The sequence below is a fragment of the Erpetoichthys calabaricus genome, chromosome 16, assembly GCF_900747795.2.
Source record: "Erpetoichthys calabaricus chromosome 16, fErpCal1.3, whole genome shotgun sequence".
NCBI classification, from domain to species: Eukaryota; Metazoa; Chordata; class Cladistia; order Polypteriformes; family Polypteridae; genus Erpetoichthys; species Erpetoichthys calabaricus.
In genome coordinates, this window is record NC_041409.2 from 40,623,382 (window position 1) to 40,639,302 (window position 15,921).

At 37.5% G+C, this 15,921-nt stretch overlaps 1 protein-coding gene across 4 annotated transcripts in view; it reads right to left on the minus strand.

The window, feature by feature from the left end:
• The window catches only part of actn1 (actinin, alpha 1), a 225,307-nt gene that overhangs the window by 34,712 nt on the left and 174,674 nt on the right, over nt 1–15,921 (minus strand). For all 4 annotated transcript variants that reach the window (XM_051920067.1, XM_028822116.2, XM_028822115.2 and 1 more), the window contains exons 9-11: nt 5,181–5,273; nt 4,861–5,091; nt 111–258 (exon numbers count right to left, since the gene is read on the minus strand). In XM_051920067.1, the coding sequence (XP_051776027.1) occupies nt 111–258; nt 4,861–5,091; nt 5,181–5,273 (472 nt within the window). The remainder of the gene's footprint in view (nt 1–110; nt 259–4,860; nt 5,092–5,180; nt 5,274–15,921) is intronic.

Consider the following 15,921-nt stretch of genomic DNA (forward strand, 5'->3'; position numbering starts at 1 on the left):
GCCCATAGAGATTTTCTGTCTGGAATCTACATCTATCTGAATTTATCTTTTTCTCTCTCATTGTATCATCCTAATACCCGTAATCCATCTACATTCTAGTCCAATATTACCTTCAGTCCATGACTCATGAATGGCTGCTTTCTGGCGAAATTTTTCAGCCAAGTGGTCAAGTCTTTCAAGACGACGGATTTCATTCAATAACCATTCCTCATAGCCTTTCTCTGCCTGTTCCAAACCACCCCAAGCATTGTTGATGTCCTGCCAATATAAAACAAAGCCTGGTAGTAAAGTAGGGTGATAAACAAAGGAATTGCTATTCAATATTGCCAGAAAATGAAACAAGAGCTAGAAAAATTCTGCTTAACTTAACAGGGTCACAATATATCTCTGGAAGATTAAGAGCTGTAAATGGGAAAAATACATTTTCAGATTCTTAGTATTCCCATAATTTTTTTAAAACCCACTTTATTTATTAACACTAGAATTACCAGAGCCTACGAAAAAAGAACAACATGTGCGTTGTCCCTGACTCTCTAAGTAAGATTGGGGGAGGGGTGATGTTAGAGCGCCTGCGCTTATTCAGTGCAGCAGGGACAACGCACATGTTGTTCTTTTTTTCTTTCAGTACACGTGGCTTCCCTGTTTATTTATATATCTAGTGACTTCTCTGCCTGTCTGTCTCTCTATTACGCAGTGCTCTGTCTGTCTGTGTGTTATGGATCTTAAAAATAAGTTATAAGGACAGTTGTTCCTGTTAATTGCAGTCTCAATTGTTAAAAAAATATTTGAAAAGGAGCATCCCACATGAAAATATAACGATCTCAGTAACTGACAGTGCATACCAATGTATAAATTTTATGTCCGTTTGAGGTTTAAAAGAAAAAAAAAAAAAAGCAACACTTCATCCCCAGCGGGGAATCGAACTCAGGTCTGTGAGGCAAGGAAAAGCTGCTCTGCGCTAAGAGGCAAATCTTAGCACGCTACGCCACAGAAGCTGTTGAATCATTCTTGAAGCTTTTGTGAAAGTGTTTATTTGATCTTTGGAACTCGGGCTTTATATATTCTATAGTTTATGCCTACTACATTTTGTGACATTTATTACTAAAATATGAAAAAGTTTCTGTTTTAACAATGTGTTTACACAGAATACTTTAGAATAATGATCTCTTATTTCCACTGTAAAACTCCACTTCACTCCCACATAATCAATCAAGGCGTGAGCTGGGAAAACTTCGCTCACGTTCTAAGTCGGTGGGGGGATGGAATAGCCGGCTGCTGGCAGCTTGTCTTTTATCAGCACATTTAGAGGACAAAGGATGCTGGCGGAGAGGTGTGAACGGATTTAAGAAGCGATTTAAGGTGGGCCGGATATACAAGTTTTTTCGTAGGCTCTGGTAATTCTAGTGTTAAAGGGCTCTGGAGTACCAGAATATATCCTAAAACACATGGCACAGAACATTAACTAAGAGTAGACAAGACACTTCCACCTCAAGGCATATTCAATTAGACAGGACAAGTTTAGATACCAATTAACCTTATATGAAGACCACTAGGATATGGAAGGAAATGAAAACATCTTAAGAAGGAAAGAAAAAACCACACACAAACCAAATATTTAGTGAACATGGAACTCCAAGCACCTGGGTTGACCTGGTCATTGCATGTGTGAAGTTGTGGGGTAGATAACCACTGCGTTGGCCTTGTTCATAATGTCACACAAATATACCTATGGTGTTTCTGTATTTACGGCTCATGGAACACAGCCCCACAAGATGTTGTGTATAATAAATAAACAGTCATTATTATTAAAAAGCTTACTGTATAATAACCCTCAGCTTTATCTTCTTTAGTTTTTGCATCTGTTGACAACATGCTAGCTGTAAAAATAATGCTTTTTTAGTATGGGATATTATCTTCACTTATGCCTGTTTCCGGCTATTGTAGCCAGTGTTCCTGAGACACTATGGACCTGCAGTGTTCTAGACCTAACTCCTGGGTGTGTGTGCATTGAGCACTCGTGCTGCACTTTATTCTCTTCATAAAAATTACTGCCACTTTTTGCCCTTCAAGTTGCTTGTATGCATTTCTGGTCTGAGGTTTTCCCTACTCCAGGCTATGCAATGCAAGTCAGTAAAGAGATATGAAAAGTTCAGTCATATTTTCTGTGTTAAATGTTATATTAGGTAACAACTAAGAAAAGTAAATAATCAAAAACAGAAAGCATAAGACATTACACTGATCATATTGTGGCTGAAAAACATCTTTTGATCTTTACTCACTGCTGATTCCAAGAAAAGCCACTGCTAGACAGGGTTAGATTTCACTAGTTTGTCAGCAATGTGCTGTCCAGCATACACTTGACTATTTCAGATGTCCTAACATTGCTAATAAAGTACTGTATATACTCGCAAATAAGATCTCCCGCGGATAAGTCAGACTTCATTTTACTGTATAATTTCTGGTATTTTGTAACATCGGTTGTATAAGTTGAATGCGGAAAACTCACACTACTGGGCCAAGAGATTACGATATGCTAATGCCCACCTGAGAGAGTAACCATGGAGCACAATGCCTTTTTTTCTATGTATTGTGCCTACGTGACCACACGGTAATACCCAAACTATTCTGAAGCAACGTTTGCACGGATTTGTGTTTTTTGTATCTCACACCCTCATAAACCTTTATCGTAAAAGCATCCCTTATCTACGATGGAGCGTTTGATCAGAAGAAAATATGAAGCTGGTTTTGAATTAAATTTTGTTGAAGTAGCGAAAGAAATTGGTAACTCTGCTCCTGCAACAAAATTCAAAGCGTCTGAGAAACTGGTGCGAGACTAGAGGAGGCAAGAAGATGTAAAAGTGTTGCATTTTTGAACGGGCCTATATGTCGGGGTCTGATTTTATGATTGATTTTCGGGTTTCAAGACCAGACTTATACGTGAGTATATACGGTATATGCAGACAATGTGGGGCTGGGTAGTACATATCTTTATTATGCCCGCAGCTGTCCTAAATTGGCTGCAGATTAGTTAAAAAGTATCCACTTCCTGTAAACAGGTCATTTTCACTACCATCACCATGTGGGACTCTCCCTTTTTATCTTGGTAAGTCCACAATTTAATCAAATATCTGTTCTCTGTCAGCACGGCTACGAGCTTTGGAATTAATACATAATACTTATGAAATCACAGTAGTATCACTTAACTCTTTCCTTAAATCAAAGCATCGCCTCTAACTTACGAGATTCTACCATACATTTCTCTAAAGACAGTAGAGAAGATTGCTCATAGTGACATCCTTGCGCACTGAAAGAAAAAAAGCAGCACTGCTACAATGGCATTACTGTAGGTATTACAGAAATAGTTTTCTTCAGTGGTGAAAAACATTACTTTTACTTCAAGTAACATAATAAAAATCATACAAGCTCAAACTTTAAAATAGCACTTTGAGGCTTATACATTTATCATGTTTTGTACTTCGAGCTAACAGTTTTCTGTTAAAATTAATATCTATAAAAAAGCTTTTAACACTACAATCCCTGAAGCCTGCAAAAATATTCGCAATGCCAGGCCACCTTAATTTCACTTGCAGCTTCTCATCACTGTGCTGATAAGCACCTTTGTTTCACAAATGTGTCAATCAGCCGCAGGCAGAAAGCCTGCTATCCCATCCCCACCGAGGCAGCTGAAGCCAGACACAAAATTCACACAGCAGAAGTCTGCTTATCTGGGAGTGAGGTGTGTGGAATTATACAGGAAAATAGTATATCGTTATTTGAAATACATACATCTTGTGTGTGTTGCATGTCTACAAATGTAAGGCAAGACATGTTGAACACATAACTAAAAAAAAAAAAAATTTTCATATGTTATAGCAATAATGTCAAGTGTATAACGTGTCAAGTCTTAATTCCAAACATCAAATAAAACACTTTCACAAAAGGTATAACACAAGAAGTATGATTTTATTTAAGAATAAAACAGAAGAAAAATAAATTGTTCAATTTACATGTTGCTGTCAATGTGTGAAAACTGAAACCCAAATATCATACAAAACATGCATGTGTTTATTACGCATTTCAAAGTGGAAACTTGGTTGTCTCATAAATATGTGCTTGGCTGGTGCAGGGGTAAAAACTGCTGCTTTTATTCAGTTTTACTTTCTCAGTTATATGAACACTCCCCCCCAATCTGAAACTGTTAGTTTTCAAATGAAGACGTGGTATGACAAAACAAGTGTGCTTTTATGTGTGATTTTTCTTATTCAGATTTCATTCAATTTTATTCCTTATACTCAAATTAAATGTATGTTTTTATTTCAAGTCCCTAACAAATCAACAAGTGAACTGTGTTTTTATTCAAGAATAAAGCTGACTAAAAACTGAATTAAAAAAAAATTAAATCACATATAAAAGCACACTTGTTTCAATACATTATTTCCCTATACAATTCCAGACACCTCACTCCCAGATAAAGACTTCAGCTGCCTTGGTCGGGGATGGGATAGCAGGCCACCGGCATGCAGCCAACTGACACACTTGCAAAACAAAGGCGCTATCGGTGTGCAATTATCAATGAGGAGGTGCGAGTAAAATTAAGGTGGCCCGGCATTATGAATATTTTCGCAGGCTTCAGTGAGTCTAGTGTTAATGAGAACAGGTTATTTAATAGTATTAACAAAATAATAGCCATTGATCATCATGAGCATATTAAACATAAAATTTGATGTCTTATACAAATATGCTATGTATGCAGTATGAAATGTACAATGTAGGGTTACTGAGTAGAGTCAATAGAGTGGTCAATTAAACAAGAAATCTAAACAGGAAGATATTCTATGAGGTGGCAGCTCACTCACTTACCGACACCATTTTTCCTTCGGATGGCATGAAAGCTGGCCGGTTACTTAGCCTTAGCTTTGTCTGAAGAGTATTGAAGTTGATCTCTAACTGGCATTTCTCTTGCACCTTAGGGGGCTTGTGGAGTCGACGATAGTCTCGGAAATCCTCAAGCTTCTGTTGCATTGCCTGCATGGTGTTTTCTGGTGTGCGATTTTCTAGCCAAGGGATGGTGCGACGAATCCATTCCAGCAGCTTCATGCAAGGAAAGATTGTAGATTAATATATGAAAAAAATGCTTCCTAACTAGGTTGTTTTAAGAAGTGTGTGCTAGAGAAACTCACATCACTGGCCAGCTTCTCATAGTCCTCCATTAGCTGCTCATTCTCCTGGTTGACAGCAAGCACCTTGCATATACGGTTGGCGGCTGTCTCTGCCTGCAGACAAAAAATGGTTGAGAGCTTAGTACTGTACATTCACAGCCTGAACACAAATCAAGAATTTTACTCAACCAGATGCCCGAATTATTTATGTATCCTCAGGAAATAAATATGCTTAACCTTTCATTAATAGGACTGCAATATGTGTACACTTTTACAAGCACAGCAAGAGAGATAAAGATATAAACAGAAAAAGCATACTGGTCTTGCAGACTGTTAGTAGTCCAAGCCAAGAAATTAAAATATAATGGGTTTCCTGTAATCCAAATTAGCAACCCATCTGTATGATTTTGCAGCCTACTGCCATGCCTTCAGAGCCTTTTCTGAACTTGGAGCACAAGTCTTGTACAACTCAAATTATTCCTCAAACATCTAACTGTATTATTAAATTAGTACTATAGAAGGTTACAGTGCACCAAAATGTTATCACAAGTGTAGGGATATGATTTAGCACAACATCAAAGTACACTGATTATATCGTGTATCGACTAACAGCCTTTTCCCAGCCTGTCTCAGCTGCTAGAAAGGTTTACTGGATGCAACAAATTATAAACACATACAAAACACACTCCATGTGTGATAAGGGACGATTAAAAAGTGCACAAAACAAAAATTGCAGTGACAGTAAAGGTTTGGTGGTGATAATATATCTCCACATATCAAAGGCTACAAATGGTTTATTCTTTAACTACTTGTAGCACTTCTTTCTACTACCGTAGGCAAAAAAAAGTGTTTGAAAGGTTTAAGCAACACCCACCACTGTCAGATGACTTTTTTTTTTTTGTTAATATGCTTCCATGTGACCAATAAAAAACAAATATGCATATATATATATTATATATATTATACATACACACACATTTCAATATACTGTATATCTTCTTTAAGCTCAATACATTCCAGTTATGGAAAGAACAGATGTCTCAAAGTACTAAGAGTGCCATTACAGTAAAATTAACATTAATAGCATGCAGCCAAAACAAATTTTAAAGGGTGTATTTTGCTATTTTTTGTTTTTAAAAAATGTATTAAAAATGTATTTTCAATAAACCATTGCCTTATGGATAATACACAATATACTAAGTGAAAAAATCTTCTCATGGAGAAACTTGATTATACTAGTATTGTTAAAAATATCACCAAGGCAAGCAATTTTTGAAAGATTTTTTGTAAAAGGATCTCACAAGCAGTCCATTTCAGTTCCAAAGAGCTGTATACTCTATAGTTACATGCCCATTTGCCAGTGTGGATCATTTAAATACAGAAAATTAAATAAATAAATAAGAACCCTATTAGCTATTGCAATGAATTCAAGTTTTACATAAACTTTATATCACCACTCTTTAATGAATAAACAAATACAGGTGCTGGTCATAAAATTAGAATATCATGACAAAGTTGATTTATTTCAGTAATTCCATTCAAAAAGTGAATACTTGTATATTAGATTCATTCATTACACACAGACTGATGTATTTCAAATGTTTATTTCTTTTAATGTTGATGATTATAACTGACAACTAATGAAAGTCCCAAATTCAGTATCTCGGAAAATTAGAATATTGTGAAAAGGTTCAATATTGAAGACACCTGGTGCCACACTCTAATCAGCTAATTAACTCAAAACACCTGCAAAAGCCTTTAAATGGTCTCTCAGTCTAGTTCTGTAGGCTACACCATCATGGGGAAGACTGCTGACTTGACAGTTGTCCAAAAGACGACCACTGACACCTTGCACAAGGAGGGCAAGACACAAAAGGTCATTGCTAAAGAGGCTGGCTGTTCACAGAGCTCTGTGTCCAAGCACATTAATAGAGAGGCGAAGGGAAGGACAAGATGTGGTAGAAAAAAGTGTACAAGCAATAGGGGTAGCCGCACCCTGGAGAGGATTGTGAAACAAAACCCATTCAAAAATGTGGGGGAGATTCACAAAGAGTGGACTGCAGCTGGAGTCAGTGCTTCAGGAACCACCACGCACAGCCGTATGCAAGACATGGGTTTCAGCTGTCGCATTCCTTGTGTCAAGCCACTCTTGAACAAGAGACAGCGTCAGAAGCGTCTCGCCTGGGCTAAAGACAAAAAGGACTGGACTGCTGCTGAGTGGTCCAAAGTTATGTTCTCTGATGAATGTAAATTTTGCATTTCCTTTGGAAATCAAGGTCCCAGAGTCTGGAAGAAGAGAGGAGAGGCACAGAATCCATGTTGCGTGAGGTCCAGTGTAAAGTTTTCACTGTCAGTGATGGTTTGGGGTGACATGTCATCTGCTGGTGTTGGTCCATTGTGTTTTCTGAGGTCCAAGGTCAACGCAGCCATCTACCAGGAAGTTTTAGAGCACTTCATGCTTCCTGCTGCTGACGAACTTTACGGAGATGCAGATTTCATTTTCCAACAGGACCTGGCACCTGCACACAGTGCCAAAGCTACCATTACCTGGTTTAAGGACCATGGTATCCCTGTTCTTGATTGGCCAGCAGACTCGCCTGACCGTAACCCCATAGAAAATCTATGGGGTATTGTGAAGAGGAAGATGCAATATGCCAGACCCAACAATTCAGAAGAGCTGAAGGCCACTATCAGAGCCACATGGGTTCTCATAACACCTGAGCAGTGCCACAGACTGATCGACTCCATGCCACGCCGCATTGCTGCAGTAATCCAGGCCAAAGGAGCCCCAACTAAATATTGAGTGCTGTACATGCTCATACTTTTCATGTTCATACCTTTCAGTTGGCCAACATTACTAAAAATCCTTTTTTTGCATTGGTCTTAATTGATATTTTAATTTTCCGAAATACTGAATTTGGGACTTTCATTAGTTGTCAGTTATAATCATCAACATTAAAGGAAATAAACATTTGAAATACATCAGTCTGTGTGTAATGAATGAATCTAATATACAAGTTTCACTTTTTGAATGGAATTACTGAAATAAATCAACTTTGTCATGATATTCTAATTTTATGACCAGCACCTGTAATATGTGTCTTAACTTTATTTTAACATTGAAACTCTTATTTAGAGTATAGTGCCGGAAATCCTGCTCCAGAAGAAAATGCATTTATTCACCTCCAAGGACCACTTTAATTACATTCTTTTCATGTGTCTTTTATGTAACTGTCCACAGTACTGTCAAGCGACATTCCAAAAGATACTGATGTACCCTTCAAGTTACAGATCGCCCTGTACTATGCCGTTATAGCACGATAAATCATAGGGAACTCTAATGCTATGAAAAACAAGCATGGAGTAATGTATTTTTGTGTCAATTTATTTTAGGTGGACATGTAAAGCTTACTTAAAACACTGCTGTGAGAAACTTTGCAGATATAACTTTTTCCTTGTTCTAAATAAACACAGAAGGAAATGTCACTGTAAAATTAAGTAATTTCATAATAAGGTAAACCAGTGTGCATTTTACTTTGGTAGTTTAGAAACAAGTTGACACCAACTTAAATAAATTCACTATCACTGTTTCCAATAAAATTATGGTTTCTGGTGAAAAGAACAGCAGCCTGTTCCATGCAAAAGATATTGTCAGCCTGGTGGCATGTGCATTTAAAACATTCAAGACAATTAATTGTATGCTGAGTTCTTGAATGGTGTATTTGGAATTCACCAGATACCAATGACTGGTTATTTTGTTTTTAATTAATCATATTTGAATATGCAGTTGGGGGGTGGCGGAATTAAACTATAGTGAAATTTTAAACAGCTACATCTCCAGCAGTGTAACTCTCCAGAGAGTTATAGGAAACCACTAACAAAATACGTCTTGTACATAGCCAATTAAAAAGAATGTACCAGATAATCAATATCACTCTTTTGTTTTTCACTGCCCTAATGAAATACGAAATACTCTTACAAAGTGCAAACTGGCATTGCAATTGAGAAGCAAAGAATGGATTTGAAACTCCCATATGCTTTCCCTAGTTGCAGACCATTTGTGCCCGGGTTCCATGGAGCCAAGACAAAGAAAATATTAGTAAATGAAGCCATGCACAAGTACAGTGCGGTACAGAAATACTCAAGCCTAGAATTTCTGAAGAGGACAACTTTTCAACCAAGCCTATCCCTACCATTGAGTGCTGAAGCAAAACTATGTGGTGAATCCAGTGAGTTGTGATAAGTCTACACACAGGTGAGAAAAAGTCCTGAAACATGCAAACACTTAAAACGCCACACACATTTTGCACAATGCCAGACCTAAAAAGTACCTTACACAACCAAGACAGAGTTGAGTGAAGTAGCTGGAATGTGAAGAGGCCTCAAAGCTGGGAACAAGTGCAGAAATTCAGAAAACACGTGTGGCTTATGTTGTCAACATAGTTCTGCCTGTAAAGCTAACAGAAAGGAGGAAATAATGCACAGATGGCTGGTACAGAAAACTTGTGAGGTACAGAACTGGACACATCTGACTTAAAAAGTCTAAAACAGTAGTTCCTTCTCATAGAGTAATCCGTGAAATGCAACTTCCAGAGCAGTGTTACTTTTGACAATACATTATGATTTAGTTTTAATCTTAGTCTGACTAAACTGCATTCTAGTTTAAGTCACATTTTAGTCATTTAATTATTGTTAGTATTTAAGTCAAGAAAAAATACATTTTAGTCGAGAAAAAATAAATTTAAAATCTGAATATGCACAGAATATACTGCACCTCTATACTGCACCTCTAAACTGTTATACTAACACGTACACTAAGGAGCCAAACCACATGTAGTGATTATTGAGCATAAAATGGAAGAATAGGTGTAGAAATGATTTACTCCAAAGGATCTTGGTCAGATAATGGCAGCTCTGGTCTGTCATCACAGTTTTCTGGCCTTCAACATGCCTTAGTTATGTGGTTATTAAATTTTACCAAAAGAAGGCTGGACCAAGTAACACACATTTAATTTCAGAATCAGGTTTATAAAGAATGAGATCATGATTCATCTGACTATGTGTACATATTAAATTTATTCTCCGATATGTTTTCCTCCGGCAACTGAAAAATAATACTAAAAATAACAATTCAAACATTATATCTGTACTGTTGAATTAGTGAATTCCAAAATAATTTAGGATACCTATATTTAAACATACTCTTGTAAAAGAGCCTTTGCTGTTCTGTTTCCAAAGTGTTTCACACAAGTAATCAGACTTTGTTGTTACTTAGCCTGTGTGCAAATGCACAATTACAAAAGTCACCTGTAGTCAATTAATCATAACTGAGACTGCATTACATTCACTAATGTACCATTCAAATATACTGTATGACACTTACTGTATGACACAAGTGCTTTAACTATGTTCTTGACATTTTAGGAGTTATATTCAAACATTAGTTTGCCCTCAAAAACCAAACAAACAACACAAATTTAGTGTCTTCTGAGTCGTATTCAGCAAGGAAGCAGTACTGTTTTGCAGTATTGTACATGTATATATCGTATTAATTGGAATATGCATTTCAAGCACTTCAAGCACCAAAATCCTAAATACATTTTATGTTAGCATTACCAAATGGAGCAGCTGCATTTCATCTGTGATGTAGATAAGCCAAACAGTCACTTAGTTTGAAACTTGCCGCGATGTTTAATTGCTACAAGTGTTGTCGTCACTGCCACTGTGCCCATATGTGTAAGTGGAGGCGTGCAAAATGGTTTTACCCACAAACCTGAAATGTATCCACCAGTTACAAAATGGATGGATGCATGGACAAACAGGTGTAGATGTGCTCATTACAATCAAAGAATGACTGTGAAGCTTCCGTTCCTTTATCAGGACTTTGTAGGACACTGTATTAAAAGTGATCGATCCCCCTGTCATTTCATCTGCTGTAAAAATTCATGACACTACAAGCTAAACGGGCACAACTCGCTTCTGAGGCTGAGTGCATCTGATTGTGCTCTCAAAATTGCACAAATCATTTTAAGTAACTCGCAAAGGGATAAATCTGGCACTAACAAAATCCTGCGTGTGTTTGTGTGATGGCTTTTTTTTTTTTTTTTTTTTTTTTTTTTTTTTTTTTTAAGTAATATGCACGTTTTCTCCATTTGCACTTGACGCATTAGTATTTGCAGGGTGAACGACAGCCAGAGGTAATGGTATTGGCGTCAGGCAAGTTGGCACCTAGATAACATACCTTGGTATGCATCTCAGGATGGCACGCATCTAGACGACTCTTCAGGTTTGTGGTGTTCTTTCCCGTGAGCTTCACTCCATGTGGCTTACACAGTTTTATTTTCCTCGGAGCTTAAATTAAAGTTGGTCCATGTAACTAACCGCTTGTTTCACCTGAGAATCCCATTGGCCGACATAGCAGAGGGCAGGGGAGCAGTATTCTGGCTAACGTGATGATTTCCTGACAGCACCCAAACAGTGTTGTCAAATTACAAGCGTGCTTACAAATTTTTTAAATTGCACCACTGCATTCATGCTCATTATTTGTTGTGCAATATCATGTTTAATAGAGATGTATAAAGAGCTTCACATCACTCGCTGTCCAATCATTTGTCTAACATTTTGTGCCATTCACACTGAACAAAACGGATGTTAAATTTAAGCTTATTACCCTTACAGAAATATAGTCTCGCAATTCTTAGTGATTATGTGGAAGAAATGGAAAATGACATTTTAGCCATCAGAATGTTTCAAAGTCAAAGTCAAGTCAAAGTGAAATTTATTCTCATCTCAACCATATACAAGTATACAGACAGATGAAATTGGGAAGCTCAGGGTCCATAATGTAACAACATGAAGTGCAAATAAAAATAAAAAATTAAAATTAGTTTATCTCAAAACCTACATTGTTTATAATTTTATGAAGACACATGACAGAGCTTATCTTTGCACAAAAAAAAAAAAAAAAACATTTAAAAAAAAAAAAAAAAAAGGCAGAAATACATTAGCAAAGAACATATGCTTGATAAAAACTGAATGTTATAATTCATCCATTTAAAGATTTTGTGCTTCAAATATTTATATTTCTAGAATCCAAATAGCAAATACAAACAAAATTGTGTAAATGTGGTTGTGAGAGGAGTGAGTTTGCAAAAAGGCCATTGATCACTGTAACTACATGAAAAAAAACAGTCATCTGAGGAAATATGAAACATAAGATCACAGGCTCCCTAAACATATGGAAACTAATCAGAAATTTAGTGCTGAATTACTGGATGAAGGTCATGAAAGAACACAAGTCAGTGGGAATGTAAACATCACACTCTCCTTAGTCAATAACTATTGTTATTCCAGGATCTGTTTTCTGTTTAAAGAAAGTCAAACCACTGCCATTTCAAACAAACATCTAACTCACTGGATCTTAGGAGACTTGTGCTCATGTTAGTAATTCTAGTGATAAAATGCACGTTACATACATAAATAAAAAGCAGATCTGACACTTATGACCTCCTCAATGTGTCAGAAACATTTTTTGTATTATTTAGCATTTACTGCTTCTGAGCTTATTAAGCCCTTGCAAAATTTTACTGTGAAATTAAGTATAATGTTGCAGCAAGGTACAATTCGTAGAACAGTAATAATAATTACCTCAATAGTTTAGTAATATGTTCAAATGTTGGAGCACGTATTACAGTCATAATGTACAACTTGATCAGGGAAAAATGAAGGTTGAATGGCACATATGCCCCCCCTCAACCTAGTGTCTCAAAAAGCCTGTTATTCCAGCTGAAGGACAGATCTTGTCACAAATAGGACATGTATTTAACTGCTACTTGCCCTGTGCAAAAACTGAATTATGACCCTTTTTGTTTGTCATAAAATGAGCATTCAGGAAAAAAAGGGAACAGATTTTTGATACGGTGAACCGCAAAAGATTTAATGAAAACCATAAAAATCTAATCTAAAATAAATTCTCAATAATTACTTTAGTCAACATAAATAACTGAAATTGGTCTTGTTTTGTTACACAAGCATTTCTAATTCTTTTGAAGTAAAAATCACTTTTGTGAACACATGTTATGTTCTGGTGATAGAGTTTAAAAGGTGCAAAGGTCTAGTGAAAATGGCAATTTTTAATGAAGTTGTTGCAGCTTTTATTCTTTCCCAGATATGTGGAAAATGTAAAATTTTATTAGCTTATATTTAAGTTAGACCTCACCCAAAATAACTGCCAAGTTTTGCAGAAGTAGGTGTGGTGGTTTTCGCGTGATGCTCAAGAACAGACAAATTCATTTTTGTTCATATAAAAGATTGACAAGATAGACAGAATCCAAATAAAGCAGGTGACATTACTTCTAAGCAATTTTAGTAAGGCACACTACCAACCTATTGTTGCCATCTAGCACCTGGCCTGGTTACTCAGTTTGGGTGGACAACTCTAGGAGGAGTCCTAGAGGATCCAAAACTCTACCATATCACATCGACTGAGGCCACTGTGCTCCTGGGAACACTCAAAGCTTTACAAATGGTTTGATCCCCTTGCCCTGGTCTGTGCCTCACCACAATTTGATCGCCGATGTCCACAGGGAGTTCCTTGGACTTCATGGTTTGTTTGTTGTCCTGACATGCAGTGTGAATACATAGACGTGCATGTGGGCCTTTGTAAACGATGACCAATCAATTCAATTTGCCGCAGGTGGACTCCAGTCAGGTTCTAGGCACTTCTCAAGGAGAATTAAAGTAAACAGGATGAACCTTAGCACAATCTGAATCACCACAGAAATATGTCTGAAAATTTACATTAATGAGAGACTCCCGTTTGTGATTTTTAATAAATTTGCCACGCTCTACAAACATTGTTTCACATTGTCATGATGAGTTAGTTTTTAAGGGTGTTAAAAATTAAATCTACAACACATTGAAGTGTGTAGAAAGTAAAGGAGTCTGAATACTTTCAAAATTCATTGTATAACAAAATCACTGATATCCTGAATGCACAAACTCTCCAAAGTACACAAAATAAAAGATCTACACTCTTTCATGCAATTTCCAAAACACACAACTTCAAATTGTTCCCATCCTGTAATGATTATGTATGAAACGCCTTCAACCCTAGGAATTAGGCTGCCACTGTTAAAAGTTTGAATTAGTGAAATAATTCCTGTGACAATGTTCTTGTCCTTTAAAAGTGCAGATGTCTAATGTTTGGGAAGTAATATGACACATGTAGAAGTATTCTCTATAAATTATGGCCATGTTATAAGATCCTGAAAAACACTGGAGGTGGTGTCCATAAGCAGTACAGACCGTGAACGTATTATTATTGGCTGTCATTAAAAAGGTGAAATCCACCAAGCAGAGGTAGCAATATAAGCTGGTAACAAGTGGGTATAACTAAGCATTATACTCAAGATTCTGTGCCATCAAAAGAAAATATTCAATGTCTCACTTGCCAAAACATGCCAATATTAGCTATAGAATAAGCCACAAAAATTTAAAGAAATCCACAGCAAATCTAGTGGGCCAACTCATTTTGATAAAGTGAAGAAAAAAAAAACCTCCACCGTGAAACATTTATTCCAAGATTGTAAATCCTACTGAAAACAACTTTATCAGTTCAGAAAATATTTCCATACCTCATAAATAAAAAGCATTCTGGAAACACCTAACTTGCATATTGAAATGGTACATTCTGCATTCTTCTATCCATAGTCAAGATGTTAGGCTGAGATTGCAAGTCCTCATCTTCACTGTGTTTTTTTTTCCTTATTCCAACAATCCACGGATGTCTAATTTGTTGAGGTAGCACAGTGTGGCTTGAAAACGTGCCATATTCAGTGAGCTGCGAAGGATTTCAACTTGGCAGAAAACTCACTATGCACAAGAATGAAGTGTTTGGTATCAGTGCCAAACTTTCTGAAACTATAATTTAAGTGAAAAATAAATCTGTTGCATGTATGATTGCTTCAGTTTATTATCATGTATGTGAGTAATCTGAGGCATATCATAATCTTTACTTAGTGAGCAGCAGTCTTAAATTTCTTGTGTCATATATATTTAAAAAGAAAAAGTTTTATCTACTCTGATTTCAGTTTATTGATTTAATATTAGAAGAGAATTATATGAGAAGACGGGCGTGCGAACGGTCCCATCTGATGTCCCGGTCTGGAGGGCACGGAAACCTCGGAGGGGGTGCCGGTCGAAGGGGGGAGCGTTGCCGATACGAAGTAAAGAGAGACGGCGAGTGGCGGCATCAAGGCAACGTCTACATCTCTTGTTCTAGCTTGTGTTTTGCAGGACCGGGCCCTGGACTGGAGTGTGTCGGCTCCCAGCCTTGGGAGACCTGTCCTCGCGGGATGGACCGCTGGCCCCTACGGGTCTTAGCTGATGGAGGGGCAATGTGGCGGGTGGCTGTGCCCAGCCGGAATGGCGAGAAGGACCGGGAGAGTGCATCCAGGTGCTCATGCGGCATTTACGCCACACCAGAAGTGCCGCAGGAAGCTCATCAGGAGGCAGCTGGAGCACGTCTGGGTGGGGATAAAAGGGGCCGCCTCCCTCCAGTTATCAGCTGGAGTCGGGTGGAAGAGGACGAAGCTCGGAGGAGAGGAGTGGAGGCTGCGAAGAGAGGGCAGGATTGTAAGAGGCCTGGACTGAGGTTGTGTTGTGCAGGGGCACTGGGTTGTGTGCGGGAATTTTACTAACTGTAAATTGTAAATAAACGTGTGTGTATTTGGAACATTGGTGTCTGCCTGTCTGTGCCAGG